Below are 20,814 nucleotides of genomic sequence, written 5' to 3'. Positions count from 1 at the left end.
CCGTGAGCACATTTGAATCAGTTTGTTTCCCCTTTGTCAGTTATCTGCACGGAAGGAGAGTTTCTGAAATAGCTTGAATTTAATGAAGGTCACTCAGGGTCGCCTGAGACCACAGAAGCAGCCACAGACGCTTTCATCTGGCTCATTGGGCTGTAGCTACAGACCATCTGAGAGTTTCACCATTAACGTTGCGTATTTTTTTTTTTTTTTTAAGATTTTTTATTTATTTATTTGACAGACAGAGATCACAAGTAGGCAGAGCGGCAGGCAGAGAGAGAGAGGAGGAAGCAGGCTCCCTGCAGAGCAGAGAGCCCGATGTGGGCCTCGATCCCAGGACCCTGGGATCATGACCTGAGCTGAAGGCAGAGGCTTTAACCCACTGAGCCACCCAGGCGCCCATCGTTGCGTATTTTTAACCCTCAGTTTCTTCGGTGTCGAGCGCTGGCCCCGTTGTCCTGGTGACTCTCTGCTGTGGGCCCAGGGGCAGCATGACCGTGCCGGGCACTCTTTATGATTACAGCTCTTGGAGGAGAAGAACATCCTCACGGAGCAGCTTCAGGCCGAGACGGAGCTCTTTGCCGAGGCGGAGGAGATGCGAGCCAGGCTTGCCGCCAAGAAGCAGGAGCTGGAGGAGATTCTCCATGACTTGGAATCCAGGGTTGAAGAAGAAGAGGAGAGAAACCAAATCCTCCAGAACGAAAAGAAGAAAATGCAAGCACATATTCAGGTGGGTATGTTATGTTTTAGGCTTCCCAAGTGGGTCTGCTGGGTCGATGAGTAGAAGCTGGGGAGTAGGATTGTGGCCGGAGTCCCAGGCCCAGGTCCGGCCCCTCACGGAGCACGAGGAATAGACTATCTTCAAGTGCGGATCTGTGATTTTATGGGGTAACCTCTTACGGCACGCACAGTGACCCAGAGTAGGAACATCGCGGGGTCTACAGCACGCTGGGACCTCATTTGGCCTGTGTTATCGTTACTCATGGGACATGCCGGGCTCTGACCCAGGAGGCGGCTAGGAGTCGGAATAAACACTTAGCTCTTTCCAGGCTGTCTCTCTGGGACATGGGCTGTCCTCGCGTGAATCACAGCCGTGGTTGAACACCCAGACAGGCGGTGTGGACCCTTCTTCACTGCCAGCCCCCCGGGATGCACCCCCATCATGGTCTCCCACACCCCACCTCCCAGCTACGTTCTTGGGTGTCCAGGTGTCCCGACGGCCACTGCCCTTTCCTGGGTCCCACACCGAACTTCCTTCCAGGTCTCTCCTCAAACTTTTTCTCATCCCGTAGCTTATGTTGGCAACAGGCCAGCGATCCAGACGTTTCTCAAAAGCACAAAAGATACCACCTTATTCCCTGGACAAATACCCCAGCATTAAGCCAGCAGGAGACCTGCCACTCCCCAACATACCTCCCGCTGGGGGGCCATAGCCCAGGGCCATAAAAAATGCTCGTTCATCCGGCGAATCTAGTTCTGGGGCTTCGTGTTAAGCATAAGTTGATGGGAGCCATTTAATAGCTAGGAATTGGTAAGCCACGGTAGGACCAGGCGGTTATAATCAGAATAAAGAGATTTATTTCCATGGCGAGCCCTTAACTCGCAAAGGAGCAGACACAGAGTAAGATCCAAGTAGAAGGACATTCCTGTAACATAGAAATTCGTGTGCATGACTGTGTATCTGAGCACACACGAACCCAGAATGTTCACCGCCACTCCTTATAGGGCATGATCCACAGTTGTGAAGGGCATGTGCTCGTCTCAGAAATAACCTGTGATTCCTGTGGGACAAGGGCACCCAAGTCCCCTCCAGTGTCCTCAGCCTCGTTTCTTATGCTCCAGGTTTCAGTACACTCACAGGAAGTGCTTGCATCTTGTATTTGTTTTTAAGATTGATTTATTTGAGGGAGAGAATGAACGGGTGGGAGGGAGAGAGAGGACCTCCAGCAGACTGCACGCTAACCACGGAGCCTGACCCAGGGCTCGATCTCACGACCCTGAGACCATGACCTGAGCTAAAATTAAGAGTGAGATGCTCAATCGACTGAGCACCCCCAGGGACCCCCAGGCTTGCATTTTTCTAGTCTATTTAGGGGAACAAGTACGTCCTAGTAGACCAGCAAAGTTTGCATTGGGTTTTGCCTTTCCAGTACTTTCTGTCTCATTCCTTACCAGACTCTTTTAACTTCTTGTTTTTGGCACTGCTGTCTGAATTCCTTATCTCTTTCTGTGACATATAAACTCATTCAGACACATTCTAAAAATAGGTGATTTTTTTTTTCCTTTTACCTCAATCCGAGGAAAGCAGATGTATCAGAAGTCAGGCTCCTGTAAGCCCTACAGTCCCCGGATGACCCCTGGGATAACTCGGCCTCATTGGTCCCTCTTCTGTCCTTTCTCTGACCTGTGCAGCTTTGAGGGGCTTCTGATCTATATCCTTTGCAGCCAGAACTAGTGGAGCTGGTTTTGGTGTGATTTTGTTTTTAAGATGAACTGTCTAATTACGTTTCAGTAAATGATTATTGTAGAAGACCTAGGGAACACAGCACTCCCCATCTCCTCGCTTTCACCACCACCGTTAACGCTGTTCTGTCTGCTTATGCAGATTTCCAAGAAGAGTACGTGGATTGACTTATTAATGGAAATTACAGGGGCACCTGGGTGGCTCAGGGAAGCGTCTGGCTCTTGATTATGGCTCAGGTCGTGATCTCGGGGTCGTGAGATCGAGCCTCCCCTCTCCAGCTCTGTGCTCAGCAGGAGTCTGCTTGGGATTCTCCATCTCCCTCTGACCGTTGCTTGTCCTTTTTCTCTCTTACATCTTTACAAAGAACAGACATACTAAACACGGTGTTACGTTCACTGCTTTTGTAAAATTAGGAGCGTGTGGTGCGGGGGGCCACCTGACAGCAGACTGTGGGAAACTGTAGGACAAAGAACCTGTTTGGGTTTTTTCAAAACAACCAAGCAGCGAGGGAGGGACACAGGGGAGCCTAGAAGATGAAGGTGTCTCAGGAGGATTTTCCGTCGCTGTCTGTGGACCTTATTTGGGCTCCCGCACAGGCGAACAGACGTATTTGCAGGAGGTCTGTATCATTCAGAGGGACAGCTGGAAGGTTTTACAGAGAAAGCAGGAGGTCTGGGATTTGCTTCAAGATGACCCGGCAGTTGGGGGTGGGGGGAGCTGGGGGCACGTGGAGGGAGTCGGCACTCCTCCAGGCAGAGTCCCTGGCCTCGTCCATGCAGGGCTCTGCATGCTACTCTGCGCTCTGGCTCGTCTGTCGGGGCTTTTCACAGTAACGTTGATCACTTAACACGGGTTTCATTCCGGAATCAGCCAGGATGAATTTCTGGACTTGGCCATATGTTGATCTCTGTGTAGAAAGAACCCTGTTCCGTAGCGTCTGGTTATTGCGGGACACGAGGCAGGGTGGGAACTCACAAGGTGTGTTACGACCACATGGGCTCCAAACCCTGAACCCCCACCCGGCAGGGGTGGGCTCACGCCGTGACACGTCAGGACGTCCTTGCCACTTTGAAAAGCAAACTTCGGCATGTGACGTTGGCGAGCACGCGTCCGACGGTAGGCGGGCGACACTGACTGTGTTCTCCGCTCCCCAGGACCTGGAAGAGCAGCTGGACGAGGAGGAAGGCGCACGCCAGAAGCTCCAGCTGGAAAAGGTGACCGCTGAGGCCAAAATCAAGAAGATGGAAGAGGAGATCCTGCTCCTCGAGGACCAGAATTCCAAATTTATCAAAGTAAGAGCATATTTCCGTGACGGAGCTGATGCATTCCGTGAAAGGGGCGTCCAGAGAGCAATTCTCAAGAATTTGGATTCACTTACGTACTTTACTGTCCTAAGGCTCTAACTGTGTGATCTCTAAAGACAGAAACTATGTAGTGATCGAAATCTGCCAAACAGCCTTCTGATCCTATAGACGTTTGGTGTGTGTGTCTTGCACACTCTGATCCCCACTCAGTGACCAGGACCCATCCGTGCAGGCCTACTGTCCCCCTGCGAGATGGGGACACGAGCGCCTGTGCTCAGAGGAAGACCAGGGCCCTGGTGTGCTTTGGAAGCCTTCTCCAACGCCACGGTTCTTTCTTCTCAGGAAAAGAAACTCATGGAAGACCGCATCGCGGAGTGTTCCTCCCAGCTGGCTGAGGAGGAAGAAAAGGCCAAAAACTTGGCCAAAATCCGGAATAAGCAGGAAGTGATGATCTCAGATCTAGAAGGTTAGTGTTTGGGTTTGGAGAAACGTGGGCCAGGAACCCATGGGTGTTGGCACGCCGCCGACATCAGAGCTGACAGGTAGGAGGCGCGCCACCAGGTAAGCTGCTTGGGTCCAGGTGTGACAACAGGCCTGTTTGCAGTTCTCGTGTCCTGCCTCGTCTGCAAACTTTCGCAACAGGCTGGCACTGGCAGGATTGTACTTAAGTTGGCTTCCAGGGTGAGGCACGCTCCGGGGCGGACCCGGCTGGGCCCTCCATGGCGTGAGCTGTAGGGGCCACTGGACCTCGTGAGCCATGGCGCTCAGAGCAGCGTGAGTGACGGGAAGTCACAAAGGGACTGCTACTGCCACCAAGCGTGGCAGGGACTGGCGCGACCGCTGAGGGCAGCCATAGTGCATGCGGACGGCAAACAAGTGTCGGGAAATCCTGGGAGGTTTACAAAACGGAGGCCAACTTTGCACAGAAGAGACAGAGAGAGGGTGGCTCTTGGGGAGAGCATGTAGCCTTTCTTGGGATGGGCAGCCAAACCCCAGCGTCTGCACTGCAGGGGGAGGGGCACAGCCCTCGATGCCCAGGCGCTATGTGAGGGTCTCTCTGGCCCGTGTGGGGTTCTTCTGCTGGGGGGGGCCCAAGGCACACGCACCCAGTCTTTGGACCTGCGTGATTGGCCTGTGACACTCCGTCCCCCACGTCTCCATGTGCCGGTCATGTGGGAGAATCCAAGGCGCACAGGGCACGGTGTTGTGAGGGCCGCTGCGGGAAGGGGAGGTTCCCTGGCCTGGTGAGGGAGTCCCTGGGGGACTGTGGCAGAGAGGGTGGGAATCCCAGGACCCTCTGCCCGTCCCCTCCCCTGCTGCCTGGGAGCTGCGGTCCTGGTTCCAACCAGGGATTCCCGGAAAGGGGCGTGGGGTGACAGGCAGTGGCACATACAGTCCTCGCCTCTGCTGAGCCCTCTGCACACGAGTGCTCTGCCCAGCGATGGGCGCAGTAAGAGGGGCCGGGTCACTTCCACTCCAGGCAGATGGGCTCACTTCTCGCAAAGGGACATCGTTAGAAACTCCCCCCCCAATTTCTTCCCTGAACTTCATCCTCCCACTGATTTTTCTCCCCTTCTATTTGACGTTCATGGGTGTCGATGACTGAGCCATTGGCCCAGGGCCGTCGGGGCAGCGGCGTGCTGCTGAGTCAAGTGGCGATGTTCAACCTCAGCCAGTTCACATGTTAGGTTTGTTCGTCCGGCGCCCGCTCATGGGTTTCGAAGCACTTCTCTGGCCTCTTCCCCTGCAGAAAGGCTGAAGAAGGAGGAGAAGACACGTCAGGAGCTGGAAAAGGCCAAGAGAAAGCTGGATGGAGAGACCACTGACCTGCAGGATCAGATCGCTGAGCTCCAGGCACAGATCGACGAGCTCAAGGTCCAGCTGGCCAAGAAGGAGGAGGAGCTGCAGGGCGCGCTGGCCAGGTCTGCCTCCCGCTGCTGCGGGCTGCGCGCTTGCCTAGGGTCTCACGTCTGGGGCCAGACAGGAACCCGGGGCGAGGCCACGTCCTCTCCTTGCTGGGGTGTGACGAGGCACTTGGAGCAGCCGGGAGTCCCTGGTTTGCATCAGGTTGGCAGGAAGCTCACGTAAACCAGCCTGGGCCTTCGCACGCCAGGATCCCCGAGTCATGACCTGAGGTCCCTGGGAGTCCATCCCAGGAGAAACTAGTTTCCCATATGGCACTCAACTCAGCAGAGATGAGTTTCAGAAGTTGAGCAGAAATTTCAGAGATGACCTCCGCACCTAAAGCGTGATTTGCTTTTCGGTTCTAAAGCGTCACTTTTAATGGAACAGAGGTTTATAACCGTTCGGCTGCATGGTCAGGGATCTTCGAGTTTCATTTATAATTTATTACAAAGGAGTACATTTCCTAACAAGTTCTTTCCAGTCCTCTGTCTCAGTTGGTTTTACTTTGGCCAGACGATCTGTGTTCTCTCTCAGAGCTGAGAGCTAGAATCTAGGAGGACAGCTGTCCACACAGGCTGTCCCATCCCCTGGCGCCCCTTCCCTCCCCGCAGACACCCACCCCTCCGGTCAGAAGGTCCACGGGCATGGGAGCGCAGGGACGCGCCGCAGGAGCGAGTGAGGGGACCACATGTGTGACGGTGGCCTCCCCCTGCGTTATGGGGCCGTCCCTGGAATCAAGGGAGGCAGACAGTTTGGGCTGGAGGCCACCTTGAGCGGTGGCCTTGATCTGACGCTTCGCTTGAGAGGAGATTGTTTCTGTCCTGATTGTGAAAATGAGCCTGCCCGTCCTTTTAATGGAGAATCGTCACCCTTTGGCGAGGGGGCTGGCTTGGTTCCGGTGTGGGCTCTGCCGTTTCTGGATCTTGGGGGGCAGGGGGCGCCACCCAGACGGTCCCTCGGGTGTCTCCGCAGGGGGGATGATGAGACGCTGCACAAAAACAACGCCCTGAAGGCGGTGCGGGAGCTGCAGGCCCAGATTGCCGAGCTGCAGGAGGACTTCGAGTCGGAGAAGGCTTCCCGGAACAAGGCAGAGAAGCAGAAGCGGGACCTGAGCGAGGAGCTGGAGGCACTGAAGACGGAGCTGGAGGACACCCTGGACACCACGGCGGCCCAGCAGGAGCTCCGGTGAGCAGCGGGCAGAAGCGCTCCGGACGGGCTGGGGGCCTGCCTTTCTGCTGGCATTTTGGGTGTTTCTCGCCCTCCTGGAAACACCGGCAGGTGACGGGGAACAAAATAGCCATGGTCAGAAACAAAGCCGCATCCGGGCTGCGGCGGGATCACGGGGGGCAGGTGCACCCCACAGAGAGCCGGGGCGGCCCGGCGTGGTACCAGGGTGGGGGACATGGGTGGGATCAGGCGTGCTTAGGCTGCAGCCGGCGGCGGCAGCGGGTGTGAACCGCGGCAGGTAGACAGATGAGAAGCGAGGTGCGTGCTCACCTTGCAAAAACAGGCGAGGGCAGGTACCCGGACTGGAGTGCACGTTGGGCAGAGGCGTGTGCCGTGGGACCGGTGAGCCGACCGGCAGGCACAGGCGCGTGCAGCCGGAGAGGATTCCTGTGCCGAAACCTCCACTCAACGGCCCGGTGGAGGTCACAGGAGAGCTAGAGCCCCAAGCTGGGGAGTAGGCCAGGCAGAGGGGCTCCTGTGAGCCCTGAATTGGGAATCTCCCACGTGGCTGCCAGGGCCGCCGCCTCCTGTCTGCTCCCTCATGCCAGGGCAGGAGGGCCCCCCCAGGTGCCATGGCTGCGAGATGTGGCTGGCTGCGTGCACACACACACATACACACACGCGCGTGCACACCTGTCCGGGCTGCTGCAGGCTGTGCTCACTCTGAGGTGGCAGCTCAGGAAAGGCCTGGAATAAAGCAGATAGGGCAGAAAGGGAATCACTTAGGAAGACAGGTGTGGGCAGAGAGGTAGGAAATGAGACAGAGCCACGGGGACAGAAATGCGGGGGTGCCCTCTGGAGGACAAGGGTGGGCTGCCCCAGGGGCGTGACTGGAGAGTGACGTCGCAGTTCTGCCCAGGAGGTGGAGGTCAGGTTATGGGCATCGGGGGGGCGATCAGTGGTGAAGCAGCAGAGGTGGGGGGTCCTAATGGTGTGTCAGGGGCTTTGCCGTGAATGCACGTGGCTGCGGCTGCGCATGGAGGTCATGTCCCCCGAGACACCGGGGGTCTCTGCTGCAGTCCATCTGAGCCAGGCAGGCCCGCTTCCCCCCACCCCCAGCAGCAGAGCAGCTCTGCTTCCAGCAACGTTAAGTCCTGGCCTTCCCCGTGAAACATCCATACTTCAGAACCTGGAAACCATGGAGCTAGACTTTGTTGAAATAGCTGTTCTCAGCTGGACTTTTGGCCACAATAGGAAAAAAGGCCTTGATAATTTCTTCCATTCAGTCTTCAAAAAAAAGAAAAAAAGGAAAAAGCACATGTGCGTATTTATCGAACCATGTGCTCAAACAGGCGGGGAGGGGGCTCTGCTCCCGGGGGGCTGCTGTGCCGAGACTCACAGTGGCCCCTGCTGTGCTGTGTTAGCGCCCGGGCCCGCCACTCTCACCGAGAACCCCCTGCCTGCCCGCCCGCCGGTTCCCAGGCAGGGAGTGCTGGGGTCCACGTGAAAGTGGCCGGCCTCAGCTCGGCCAGCGCCTCCCACACACTTGGCACGGAATTCCCTATAGAACTTGTCTGGAGAGCCGGGGGCGGTTGGGTCGATGAGCCTGGAGGAAGGAAGGAGGGCTCCTGGACGGGGTGTCACATAGGAGTTAGGAGCAGATGTCCTCCCCGGACATGACGTGCGGGAGGAGAGCTGCTGCTGCTGTCGCATCCGTGGAAGTGCTGGTCGTTCGCTGGGGTGAGCTGAAGTCACCAGAGGAAGGTGTCCGTCTGTCTGGACCAGTGCTTGCATCCGTCTGCCCCCTCTGCGGGTCCCTTTCTCTCAAGGAGACTCTGGGGACAGGGCCCCACCGGCCTGAGCCCAGCTGGACCACAGAATCTTTGCTGATGCCTTTTGTCCGGCTGCCCAGTGAGAGCCCAGAGCTGGCGCCGGGCCGCTCAGCACAGCTGACCTCATCCCCGATCCACTGGGAAAGGGAGACGGATGTGGCCACAGGGTCCACCCCCAAGTCACCGTCCTGCTCCAACTCCTGACATCCTGTGGCCCTGAGCAGGCGGGGGTTTGCCTGGCCAGTTTCGGGCTCCACCAAGCCATGTGCCCACATGGACAGATTGTGACGTCTCAGCAGAGCCGCCTGGTCTCCCAGCTCACCGTGTGTACATTATGGCAAAGCGTGAAAGTCCTGGAAAGCTGCGTAAAGACAGAGTACTTTCGTGTGACCCTTGCTCCCCAGGTTCAGGCTAGAGGAGCCCTCAGTTCACCTTGGGACATTCAGAGCCCGGGCTTTGTCCCTCTGAGTCAGGGGTGCGGCTCCTCCGCCTGCCTCAGAACTCAAGCGTCCCTCGGCCCCCAGCCTCAGCCGCCTCCAGAGGAGGTCTCGGGAGGGAGCGCCCCAGCTGTCCCTTCCCAGGCTGGGTGCCGTGCCGCCTTTGTCAGGACCAGCGTCCTGACTCCTGGGGCCCTCACCACCCCTTGGCTTTTGAAACCTCTTCAGGACCCCCTTTTCCTGTTGTACTGCGGTGTCGTCTGGTGCTGGGGCACCTCGCGGTAAGCGAGCCCCGGCCTGCAGGCCACCGAGCTGCCTAGAACGGTCCAAATTTAGGCCCATAGAGGTGTCACACTGTGACCGTTGTCGCACAGGGAACAGGAGCCGCGCTTGGGCTCATTCTAGAAGGATTTCCACTCTCACAGTAGTGGGCACGCAGCCTTCTGGAATGTAACAGGCCAAATAATTCTCTCATGGGAATTCATGTAATCTGTTTTCTGTGACCCTAACCATGTCCCAGATGTACCGAGGGCTGTTATAGGCTGTTACGGGACAGACCGTGGTGCTTCCTTTGGGTGAGCCTCACAGCGGCCCCAAGACCAGTGCTCGGGTGACCCTTGTGTGTAGATGGACACACCGAGGTGGAGAGCTCAGGTGTTCAAGGTCCCAGAGTTGGCACTGTAAGAGCCATAACTGAGCCCACATCCGTCAGCTCTGGGGAGGACGGAGCACATTTAAAACTAATACAGCACCTTAAAGACGTACTTTTCTAATTCAGGGGCACCTGGGTGGCCCTGGGTTAAGCCTCTGCCTTTGGCTCAGGTCATGGTCTCAGGTCCTGAGATCGAGCCCCGCATCGGGCTCTCTGCTCAGCAGAGAGCTGCTGCTCCCTTCCACCCGCCCCTGCTCGCTCTCTCTCATTGTCTCTCTTTCAAGTAAATCTTTTAAAAAATAAGTGGTCCAGTTGGCCGGCTGGTCCTGAGCTGCTCTCTCTGAAAATGCGTTCGTGCAGCACCAAACGGGAGCAGGAGGTCGCGGAGCTGAAGAAGGCCCTGGAGGAGGAGACGAGGAATCACGAGGCTCAGATCCAGGACATGCGACAGCGGCACGCCACGGCGCTGGAGGAGCTGTCCGAGCAGCTGGAGCAGGCCAAGCGGGTGAGCATGCCCTGCGGGGCCACCCTCTCCCAGAGCCACGCGCCCAGGGCTTGGGGGTGCGCGGAGTAACTGGGCCATCCAGCCACCGTCCCCATCCCACATTCCTTCCCGGGCATCCGTCCGGCAGCGTTCCCTCCCAACGACTGAGCTGGAAACTTCTAGTGGCCTGAAGTCTCTCGTGCTGCCAGTCCCCGAGTCCTGCTGTCTTTCCCCAGGCCGCTTAGCCACCCTTCCTTGCCCCTGCTCTGTCTCAGGCCACTGTGCACGGTGTCACCATGCCTGTCGCTGTTCCCTCTGTCTCATATCAGCTTCTGTCCTGACCACACTACATCCCCTCCACCCTCAGAACTGCCCCCCCCCCACCGCCGGCAGAGGAGTCTTCTTCCTTTCTAACTTGTTCTTCCCGAGCCTCCTCCCCCGCCCGGCCACCTGCTGATCTGTGCGCTCACAGCAGCAGCGATGGCATCAAGATCCCCAGGTATCCGTCGTCACACTGAGTACTCGCCACGCAGTGCCTTTGACTGCCACCTTGTGGGGTAGCCTCTGCCCCCACAGAGGCTTACCAGGGGGTCGCACTGCCAGTAAGCGGCAAGGGGGAGGGAACCCGGGGAGTCCAGCCCCGGAGCCCCCACTGAACCCTGGAGTGCGGCCTTAAAGTCCCGGTCCCCAGTCCCGGGTCATGAACCGTGGCATGTGGGACAGAAGGCGCCCCGTGTCGACCTCCCAACACCAACAAGGATAAAGTCTGCAGCGCAGTGAGCCTCTAGGTATCTGGGTCTCCTCCCCTAGGCAGCGTGCCCCGGGGGGTCCCTGCTCTAGAAACTTCACCCTCTGAGGAGAAGGGAGGTTTCCGTTGAGACGCCGACAGCAGACCATGCAGCGGGCGCGACCCCACCTAGAGGAAAAGCAGCGCCTTGTATGGAATGTTCTAAAAATAGCACATTTCTCTTCCCTCGCCTCCTAGTTCAAAGCGAATCTGGAGAAGAACAAGCAGGGCCTGGAGACGGACAACAAGGAGCTGGCGTGCGAGGTCAAGGTGCTGCAGCAGGTCAAAGCCGAGTCGGAGCACAAGAGGAAGAAGCTGGACGCGCAGGTGCAGGAGCTCCACGCCAAGGTGTCGGAGGGGGACCGGCTCCGCGTGGAGCTGGCCGAGAAAGCCAGCAAGCTCCAGGTAAGCCCAGGACAGGCCCCCGCAGCAGGCACACGCCCTGGAACCCCGGCCCGGCTGGGTCACTGCGAGGTCACGAGTACTTGAGTAGACAGCAAGAGGGTGCGCGGCAGCTCGCGCGAGGAGCACGTGACTCCTGGTCTCAGGGTCGTGAATTCAAGCCCCACACTAGGCGTGGAGAGGACTTAAAATCAATAAATACTATTTTTAAAGACGATCAGAATCAGGTGCCTGGTGGCTCAGCCGGGTAAGCTCGGGTCAGGACGGACTCATATGCAGTCAGGAAAAATGATCCGGCAGCTGGACATTGTCGTTGCGGGGGGGAGATGTACACTCTGTGTTCACGGAGACTCTGCCCGGTGGCTTGTTAGGGGGCCGGTTCCATTGGCCCCTCTGCCTGCCAACGCTTCAGATCCCAGGGGAGCCGGTGCCCCGTGTACTACAGTGTTTACACCCGCCCGCTCGGCACAGTGAGCCTCTCTATTTTAGGGAATGGTAAGCACTTTCTGGAAATCACCAGCCACAGGCCCTGGTAAAGGCTGCAGTCTGCAGCCTCCTCGGTTAACTCTTCCCTGCACGAGTGTGTCCTCCCGCACGGTGTGTGCTTGAGAGACAAGATGGTAAACCATGTTAGTGACTGTCGTCACGTGTTCCCGTCTCTGTGGCAGGGAGGCGAGCCGGGCACACCTCCGGCTTCCTGTGCGGGCTCTCCCCTCCCATGCTCACGCTGCCCCAGGGCATCTGGGAGCCTCAGAGACGCTAGGGGCGCGCCACCCTCTGGGAACCCCCCCGACAGCTCACAGAGCCAGAACTGAAGGCTGGTGGCCTCTCTTGAGTCCAGAGCCCTCCATGCCACGCTGTCACCAAGACTGCAGACACGTGGGCCCTCCAGAGGAACAGAAATGTCATTGACCTGAGTCACGTATATTGACGTGTCCTCTGCACGTCTCCCCTTTGCTAATATGACCGAGGGACAAACCCGAGTGAAGGGGGCCCCGCTGTCCCTGAGGAAAGATTTCATGGGGACTGGAGGGGGGTGGTTAGTCAGGAAATCTGACCATAAGAGATAGCTGAATAGACCTGATAAATATATACTGCCAGATTTTTAAGCCTAAAAAGTACTAAAGACTAAATACTAGGAGTTGAATTTTTTTAATCTCTATAATAAAGTTCTCAAGTTCTGTAGGAACGTTGAACGTACTGGATCCTCTGACACAGGGTTAATGCACCTTCACGTGAAAAAGGACCAAAAGTACAGCATCTGCTGATCTCTGGGCCTCTTTCCGAGGCAAAGCAAAACCTTAACCCAGAGGATTTAGTGTTCCCTCTGTCCCTTCAGGATAAAATGACAAGGGGGCACACAGGAGAAACCCACTACATGTGTGGCCTCCGCTGTTACGCTCCTCCCCGTCTGTCCAATAGAGACTGAGACATTGTCCCGCAGCAGCCAGTGCTGTTGAGGGGGGCAGCAGAACCCCCGTGAGGGAAGCCTGCCTTAACGGGGCTTGGCAGTTGCAGGGTCACCCCTCCCCCCGATACTGCTCCGTTTGTGAGCATTTACAGGCGGAGAGTCTGAGCCCTTCCTGTCCACTCACTGGTGGACTGATACACGAAATCTCATACTCCTCGTAGAATGAACTGGACAACGTGTCGGGTCTCCTGGAAGAAGCAGAGAAGAAGGGCATTAAATTTGCTAAGGACGCAGCCAGTCTCGAGTCCCAGCTACAGGACACGCAGGTAATCTGGGGGTCAGGGCCCCTGACGGTAGCTGTGCCATGTCTGGCGTCTGCGGGCAAGTCCCAGAGTAGCTTTCCGATCACCTCTGGCTTGCACTCCACTTTTATCCGGAGCCATCATCCTGCTCAGGAAATCGCTGATGCTCGCACCTGGATGCAGAGCCCTTGGTCCCTGTCTGGTGGGCACAAGGGCAGCTTGGGTGGGGACCCGGACTTGCACACAGATCCCGCCTGGGAAGTGTTTCAGGCGGCCGTCTGCACGCACAAGCATCACTGGCCGTTTGCACCAGGACTATTCTGTTGTGGCTGAAATTCCATGACCTTGACCTTACAGAGGCCCTACCGTAAAAGGAGAGGTTGAAGCTCACCAAATCCTACCGTTAAACTTGAATCGAAACATTTCTCGGGAATGTGTTCAAGTCCAAGAGGAGTCAGGATAATGACTCTGATAGGAAAATAATGTAGCACTTTTTCCTAGGAGTTTTCCGTCTTCATTGGATTCAATTTTCTAACTTCCTAGTGTATTTGCTAGGTGCTGCGGACACAGGGTAAAATCGTCAGGCGAGCAGCATCAGCGTGATGGGGCTTACGCTGTACTGAGACCCATCCTGGTCAGCGCAGAAAGCCTCCGTCCGTGCCTTTGAGAATTTCAGTACAGCATGAGCCCCGTCACGCTGATGCTGTGACACATCCTGGTCAGCGCAGAAAGCCTCCGTCCGTGCCTTTGAGAATTTCCTAGTCTGAAAGTCAAGGGAAAGACACATTTGCATTGACATTTGAAAAAAAAGGAGTCTGGCAGAAAGGGCAGACAGTGGAGGGGCGGCCCCATCCTACAGGCGATCCTAGTGAGAAACGCCCAGTACTTGACCCTGGGCGGGGGCGGGCAGGGGAGCAGAGCGGAGGGTTTGCATAACTGCAGTGGGGGCTTTTATAAAACCACCACGTGCGTTTCCAAGTCCTTTCCATGTCCTAGTGTCCTCGGGTGTCACTCCTCCAGGGAGGGGCTCTGGCGTTCGTGACCTACAGCCGTTTTTGTGTCGGCGCCTGACATGACTTCCGTCTTGACCTCTTCCCGCCAATAGGAGCTTCTGCAGGAGGAAACCCGCCAAAAGCTGCACCTGAGCAGTCGCATCCGGCAGCTGGAGGAGGAGAAGAACAGCCTCCAGGAGCAGCAGGAGGAGGAGGAGGAGGCCAGGAAGAACCTGGAGAAACAAGTGCTGGCCTTGCAGTCCCAGGTGCGGGCGTACCCCTGGGAGGCCTCGCCGGCCCCGTGTCCCTGCCGCGTCGCATCCTTCCCTCAGCGTTCAGGACAGTTAATTAGGCTGAACTAGACGAAGCCCAGGAGGGGTCCTTCCCTTGACCCAGCCATGGTGGTACCACGCTGGTGGTTACGGTGCTGGGGGCATGTAAACAGCCCCAGGGCTGTGTCCGCGCTTGCCCCCAGTCATCCCTGTGTGGGTTTCCAGCTCAGAAATTGTGACAGGCGAAGGTTCGTTTGCTCAGAGCCACACAGTATTGATCTTTCTCCCCGTGCCTCCCCTGTAAAAACCAGCGCAGTGGTCTGACGTGGATCTCTCTTCCCGTAAAACCTAGCTCGCGGACACCAAGAAGAAAGTAGATGACGACTTGGGGACAATCGAGAGTCTGGAAGAAGCCAGAAAGAAGCTTCTGAAAGACGTGGAGGCGCTGGGCCAGCGCCTGGAGGAGAAGGCTCTGGCCTACGACAAGCTGGAGAAGACCAAGAACCGCCTGCAGCAGGAGCTCGACGACCTGACCGTGGACCTGGACCACCAGCGCCAGATCGCCTCCAGCCTGGAGAAGAAGCAGAAGAAGTTCGACCAGGTGGGTCCCCTGCGCCCCGTGTCCCAGGCGCAACCCCGGCAACCCACACGGTCTCCTCCCGGCAGCGCCCTGCTGTTGGCGGTTTATGGTTTACAATAAAATAATGAGTAATTAAAGTAATTTTAGTTGAAAACCACACTTACCTGTAGAGGGTTGGAAAGGGAGAAAGGCAGAAATGAAGGGACACCATCCGTCCTTCCTGGGGCTGCGCTCAGCTGGAAGTCCGAGCCACGGAGAGGGAACAGTGGCTCCGTGGCTCTTGAAACCTCATCTCGAGTAACCGGCGCTGGCCCCCCACCCCCCTGCACAGCTGCTCGCGGAGGAGAAGAACATCTCCGCCCGCTACGCGGAGGAGCGGGACCGCGCCGAAGCCGAGGCCAGAGAGAAGGAGACCAAGGCCCTGTCCCTGGCCCGGGCCCTCGAGGAGGCGCTGGAGGCCAAGGAGGAGTTCGAGAGGCAGAACAGGCAGCTGCGGGCGGACATGGAAGACGTCATGAGCTCCAAGGACGACGTGGGGAAGAGCGTGAGTAGCGCCCCGGAACAGTCCTCGGGGCGGGGCGGGGCAGCGCGGGGCGGGCCACCCCACAAGCCCTGAAGGATGCAGGGAAGCCTCGCCCAGCCGCGAAGTGGTCCGGGGGTGTCTCGGCCGGTGCGTAAGGAGAGGGTGACATGCCTGGAGAGAAGCCGTCAGAGGCTCTGCGGGGTCCTCGTGGCAGCGCTCGTAGATGGGGAGGCCTCGATTTTTGGCATCTCTCCCGTGGGCCCCCGTGGCCTTCCCCGCGTCATGGTGGGGAGCGCTGAACGGGCGATGTCCTCAGCCCCGAGTCACAGGTAGTCACCAAACACGAGAACCATGAGGGCCCCTCAGACCAGGGGCAGTGGGACCCTGGCGGGGGCCCAGAGGCACCTGCTGCTCTCCCTGACCAGGGCCTTCCCAGTTGAGACCCTTGATCTTCCCAGAAGGCTTCAAAAGCTCTGGGAACTCGTTCACGGTCTGGAAATTTCTGCGATACTGTCCTTTTACCACGTGCACACAGCATGAGAATGGCAATGATTTGCACGTGCCCCGCACCTGCCCCCCAGGGCACGAGGTGCAGAGGATGGCAGCCAGGCCAGGCGTGGGGGTCGGCTCTGCCCCAGCTTCCGTTCTCGGCAGAAGCCACCTCTTTTTCCTCTTGAGCCCAAGTTCCGTCATGGACAGGACACATCTCCCATTTCATGAGGCTATGGCACGTGCTTTGGAAAGCTAAAGTCCCGTTTATCGTGGGATGTGGGCACCCGGCCCCATCATGGCGGAGGGAAGGCCTTCCCGCCTTCCTGCTGGGTGTCTGACAGCCCTCTGAACCCGAGGGGATCGGCCCCAGCAGCAAGAGGCCTCCTAGAGCCGAAGCGGCCATGGTCACACAGTAGAGCATAGAGCAAGGACCCCACAGTTGCTTTCATTTTCTTTTTTTTTAATCAAGTAAGCTTTCCACCCAGCACAGGGCTGCAGCTCCCGGCCCAGAGATCAGGAGTCACACCAGGCGCCCCATCCGCTTGTTCACATTAGTCATTCGCTAGAATAGTCAACAGCCCCACATCCATTCCACACACGCCGCTTCTGAGCCTGAGAAGCACTAGACGCTGTGGAGACCCTGGGGCCGCCTCGCACCTGGCCTCCCACTGTCCCGGGGCGCCCCAGAGGGGAGGCATGGCACCTGCGGGGTGTCTCGGGGGAGAGCACCGGGGCCATGGGATGGACGCACTTGCCCGAGAACGAGGTGGATGTTTGGGACGGGGACCGCTGTCCAGAGAGGTGAGGCCTGTGTCCCACAGCAGCCCACTTCCCAGCCCCAGCACGTCGTCAGACGCACCAGGTGCCACGTGCAGTTCGGGCCCCAGACCAGCTCTCTGACGCTGAGCTCACTCCCCTGCTCTTGGGCTCACAAAGCTCGCTCGGCTTCACAGGCACTGGAGAATAACTTGGTGACTCCAGGGCCCTCGTCAGTGAGGAGCTCCGTCCCGTGTAGACGACACGCTCTGGAGTGAGGGGGGCGGCAGCGTCACGGGAAGCTGGCCCCGGGGGGCCTTCGTGCCGAACGGGGGCCTCTTCCCGCCACTTTGTGTGCTGCAGGTGCACGAACTTGAGAAATCAAAGCGGGCGCTGGAGCAGCAGGTGGAGGAGATGCGGACGCAGCTGGACGAGCTGGAGGACGAGCTGCAGGCCACAGAGGACGCCAAGCTGAGGCTGGAGGTCAACATGCAGGCCATGAAGGCCCAGTTCGAGCGGGACCTGCAGACCAGGGACGAGCAGAACGAGGAGAAGAAGCGGCTCCTCGTGAAGCAGGTGGGTCGGAGGCCGCGTGGTCTCGGGGAACAGGAGCCGCTTGGTCTCCGAGCACGGCGCTGGGTCAGAGCATGTGAGCGGTGGTGAGCCAGCTCCCCTGGTCATTTGTTGTCTGAGGTTCATGTCCCTGTTTCTGACTCCTGTGCCCCCCGCACCACCGCTGCTGCTCACGAGCGGGGACGCTGCTCCGTGACTAGGTAGCCGACGGTTGGCGGCTTCGAGTTCAGTGGGGCTTAAACGTATGGGAAGGAGAGGAGCCATCCGCAGGGGACGAGGGGACTTGGCGGTTCAGACCCCGTGCCCCCGCAACACCAGGATTGAAAGGGGAGAAAGCCAGATGATTTTGTTTGGTTTTAAAAAGCTGTTGGGGACTTAGGATTCGTACACTTTTCTGAACATATGTCAGATTTCTAACTTAAAAGTTCACTTTCAAAACTAACTGTTTTGACAGTCCCTTGGAGTTCACGGGGTCCAGTCTTGGATCTGGGACCGTCTTGTTTGGTTACTCCCAGGGCAGTAACACTTCGTGTATTTGCCGTTCCTTGCTACATGACTGATAACCTCAGACTCAGTGACTGAGAACAGCACTTACTTAGCTCCCAGTTTCTGTGGGTCTGAATTCTGAACCGATCTGTCTGCACCTACTCAAGGCCCGCCTTAGGCTGGCTGCCCCCGCAGCCCAGGGTCCTGGCGGGAGACCTCGGCTTCTTGCCATGGGGCCCTTCCATAAGCCCTTGAGTGTCCCTGCAAGATGTCTCCTGGTTGTCCCCTTGTCCGTCATCTTGGCTATAAGCTCAAGGTCAAGGACTCCGCCTACCCATGGTCCCTCACTGTAGTCTGGGAGAGTGAAGGTGCCTGCAGGGCATTACGGTTAAAGACCTCCCTGGACACACTTGGGCTCCAGAGAGCTGCCAGCATCCCGGCTCCGACGGCAGGCCACCGGGCCCTGCAAGGGGACACGTGGGTCTGGCTGGGCCTAACCCGGTGCTGTCCTCCAGGTGCGGGAGCTGGAGGCGGAGCTGGAGGACGAGCGGAAGCAACGGGCGCTGGCAGTGGCCTCCAAGAAGAAACTGGAAATCGACCTGAAGGACCTCGAAGCCCAGATCGAGGCGGCGAACAAAGCGAGGGATGAAGTGATTAAGCAGCTCCGGAAGCTTCAGGTGGGTGACCTCCGGCCCCGTGGACAGCGGCCTGGGGCTGCAGGGCTGTCACCGGGCCAGGGCTCTGGTCAGGCAGGAGGATGGCCCATGCGTGTCTCCTGTGTCTGCAGGACACGCACACGTCCCGGACGGTGCTGGCGTGGTCAGCAGGGGAGCATCCACCAGGGCCATCACGCTCTCTGGGCTGACAGCCTCTGGGGACGCTTGGCTTAGCCTGGAGCCACCCACGAGGAGGGGGGCATTGGGTACCCCGGTGCAGGGCCGGATTTTTTTTCTCTTGAGTCTGATTTAATCAGTACTTGTTCCCAGATGATGGGCCGGTTGTCACTGTCACTGTGTCAATAGGATTTCTAGAATAACTCGTGGTTGGTGGCACGCCGTCATGGGCCCTCTCCATGTAGGCACAACTTCTCCCCGGGGGAAATCGGTTGGTTGTGACAAAAGCTTTCAGCAAAGGTCCATTCCCTGGACCGTGGCGATTCTGTACCTTAAGAATGTGTTCAAACAAAATTCAGAGGAGGAGGAGAAATACTGAGATGCAAGCTCAGAGCTGCAGGGTGGCTTGCCCACCGGCTGGTGACGCTGAGGGGGGAGACAACAGGGCCTGAGGGAGGAAGACCGTGCGGGCAGCTGCGGTAGCCCGACGTACTCAGGAGAAAGGGTAAAAGGAAAGTCAGCTCTGCAGGATAGGGTTAGGAGTAATTTATATTTGCTCTCCTACACTTTTTTTTAAAGATTTTATTTATTTATTAGGCAGAGAGAGGGAAGTAGGCTCCCCGCCGAGAGAGAGCCTAGCCCGACACGGGGCTCGATCCCAGGACCCGAGATCATGACCCGAGCCGAAGGCAGAGGCTTAACCACTGAGCCACCCAGGCGCCACCCACCCCCCCTTACACTTTTTTAAAAATCTAAGGACAAAGCTTTTGCTTTTGACGAGCTAATTACAAAGGCCACGCGGCACGTTGTGGAGAATGTCCAGGATACTGGTTTTGGGTATGTCCCAGCTTTACGGAGACACAGTTCACAAGCCACACAACTTACTGCTTTAAAGCATTTTCAGTGTTTCATGCAGCCATAGGGTGTACAGATATCACCACTGTCCAAGCTGGGACACTGTGGTTCCCTCTACAAGAATCCGTGCCCCGTTTGCTGTCACCACCACCCCCCACTCCCCGCTCCGTCCAGCGCAAATCACCCACGAATCTGCTTTCAGGGTCTGGAGCGCTGCCTCTGCCGGCCGTGTCGGGTACAGGGAGCAACCAGGGCGGCTCTGCGGCAGGCTTCCTCCCCGTCCGTGTTTGCAGGGCATCTCCACACCGCGGCATGACCCGGTGCTCGGCAGCCCCTGGGGGTCCTGCTGCGAGAGCTCCCGGACGCCTGTGCGGACGCATGCTTTCAGCTCCAAGGTCCACGCGGACCCGCTGGCAGGATGCCGGGTTCATCACTCACTCTGGTTCACGGGGAGGACCTGCCAGACCGTCCCGCCGCGACGGTCCCATTTCGCGTTCCCACCAGCCGGGCGTGCAGATTCGCTGTCTCTGCATCTTCACCAGTATTCACTGCTACCCTCTTCCGTAGTCACCCACGTTGTGACGTCCCAGTTCACTGTAGTTCTGCTGGAGCCCCTGATGACCAGTGACGAACGTCTTTTCACGCGCTCGTTGGCCGTCATCTCAGCAAGGGAACCTTTTCTCTCAGCTCACCTCCTCAACTGCCATAGTTTTCATAACGGAGTTGTGACATTTCTTTGTGCATTCCGGGTGCTTCTTGTGAGACAGGTTTCCAGATATCTTTTCCATCCTCTAGTCTGGCCACATGCTCGGTGGTATTGTGTGCAGTGCAGATTTTTTAATTTTGATGGAGTCCAGCTTATTTCCTGCTTTGTTTCTTGTGCTTTGGTGATCAGATCTGTGTGAACTGTGGCCCAATCCAAGGTCATGGAGATTTATTCCTGTGTAGTCTAAATTTTATACTTTCAGATTTAAGTCCATGGAGTCCATTTTTGTGGTGTGGTTTTTTTGGTGTGTAAACCCAGCCTTGTTCTTCCAGACAAGGACATCTAGTTGTCCCAGCACCAGCTGTAAAGACCATTCTATCCCCGGTTGACTTTCTGGACTCGCCTGTCAAGAATCCATGGACTGTGGGTTTGTGTGTATCCGGACTCCGTCTGTTCCGTTGGTCTCTAATGCCTTTCCTCATGCCCGTATCACACAGTCTTGATTGCTGTGGCTTTGTAAGTTTTGAAATTGGGAAGTGTGAATCTCTAGCTTTCTTCTTCTTCTTTGAGATTGTTTACCTATTCTGGGTTCCCTGCAATTT

The 20,814-nt window shown here is 57.4% G+C and overlaps 1 protein-coding gene across 8 annotated transcripts in view; it reads left to right on the top strand.

Moving 5' to 3' along the window:
• The window catches only part of MYH10 (myosin heavy chain 10), a 118,511-nt gene that overhangs the window by 87,925 nt on the left and 9,772 nt on the right, over positions 1–20,814 (top strand). For all 8 annotated transcript variants that reach the window (XM_082708190.1, XM_082708195.1, XM_082708192.1 and 5 more), the window contains 13 exons: positions 521–727; positions 3,616–3,753; positions 4,108–4,231; positions 5,516–5,687; positions 6,643–6,855; positions 10,119–10,263; positions 11,228–11,434; positions 13,064–13,168; positions 14,250–14,402; positions 14,761–15,009; positions 15,320–15,532; positions 17,123–17,335; positions 18,334–18,495. In XM_082708190.1, coding sequence (XP_082564316.1) covers positions 521–727; positions 3,616–3,753; positions 4,108–4,231; positions 5,516–5,687; positions 6,643–6,855; positions 10,119–10,263; positions 11,228–11,434; positions 13,064–13,168; positions 14,250–14,402; positions 14,761–15,009; positions 15,320–15,532; positions 17,123–17,335; positions 18,334–18,495 — 2,301 coding nt within the window. The remainder of the gene's footprint in view (positions 1–520; positions 728–3,615; positions 3,754–4,107; positions 4,232–5,515; positions 5,688–6,642; positions 6,856–10,118; positions 10,264–11,227; positions 11,435–13,063; positions 13,169–14,249; positions 14,403–14,760; positions 15,010–15,319; positions 15,533–17,122; positions 17,336–18,333; positions 18,496–20,814) is intronic.

This window comes from Mustela nivalis (genome assembly GCF_964662115.1).
Source record: "Mustela nivalis genome assembly, chromosome: 17".
Lineage (NCBI taxonomy): Eukaryota > Metazoa > Chordata > Mammalia > Carnivora > Mustelidae > Mustela > Mustela nivalis.
The sequence above is the reverse complement of the archived record's forward strand: the minus strand, read 5'-3'. Positions and strand labels throughout refer to the sequence as shown.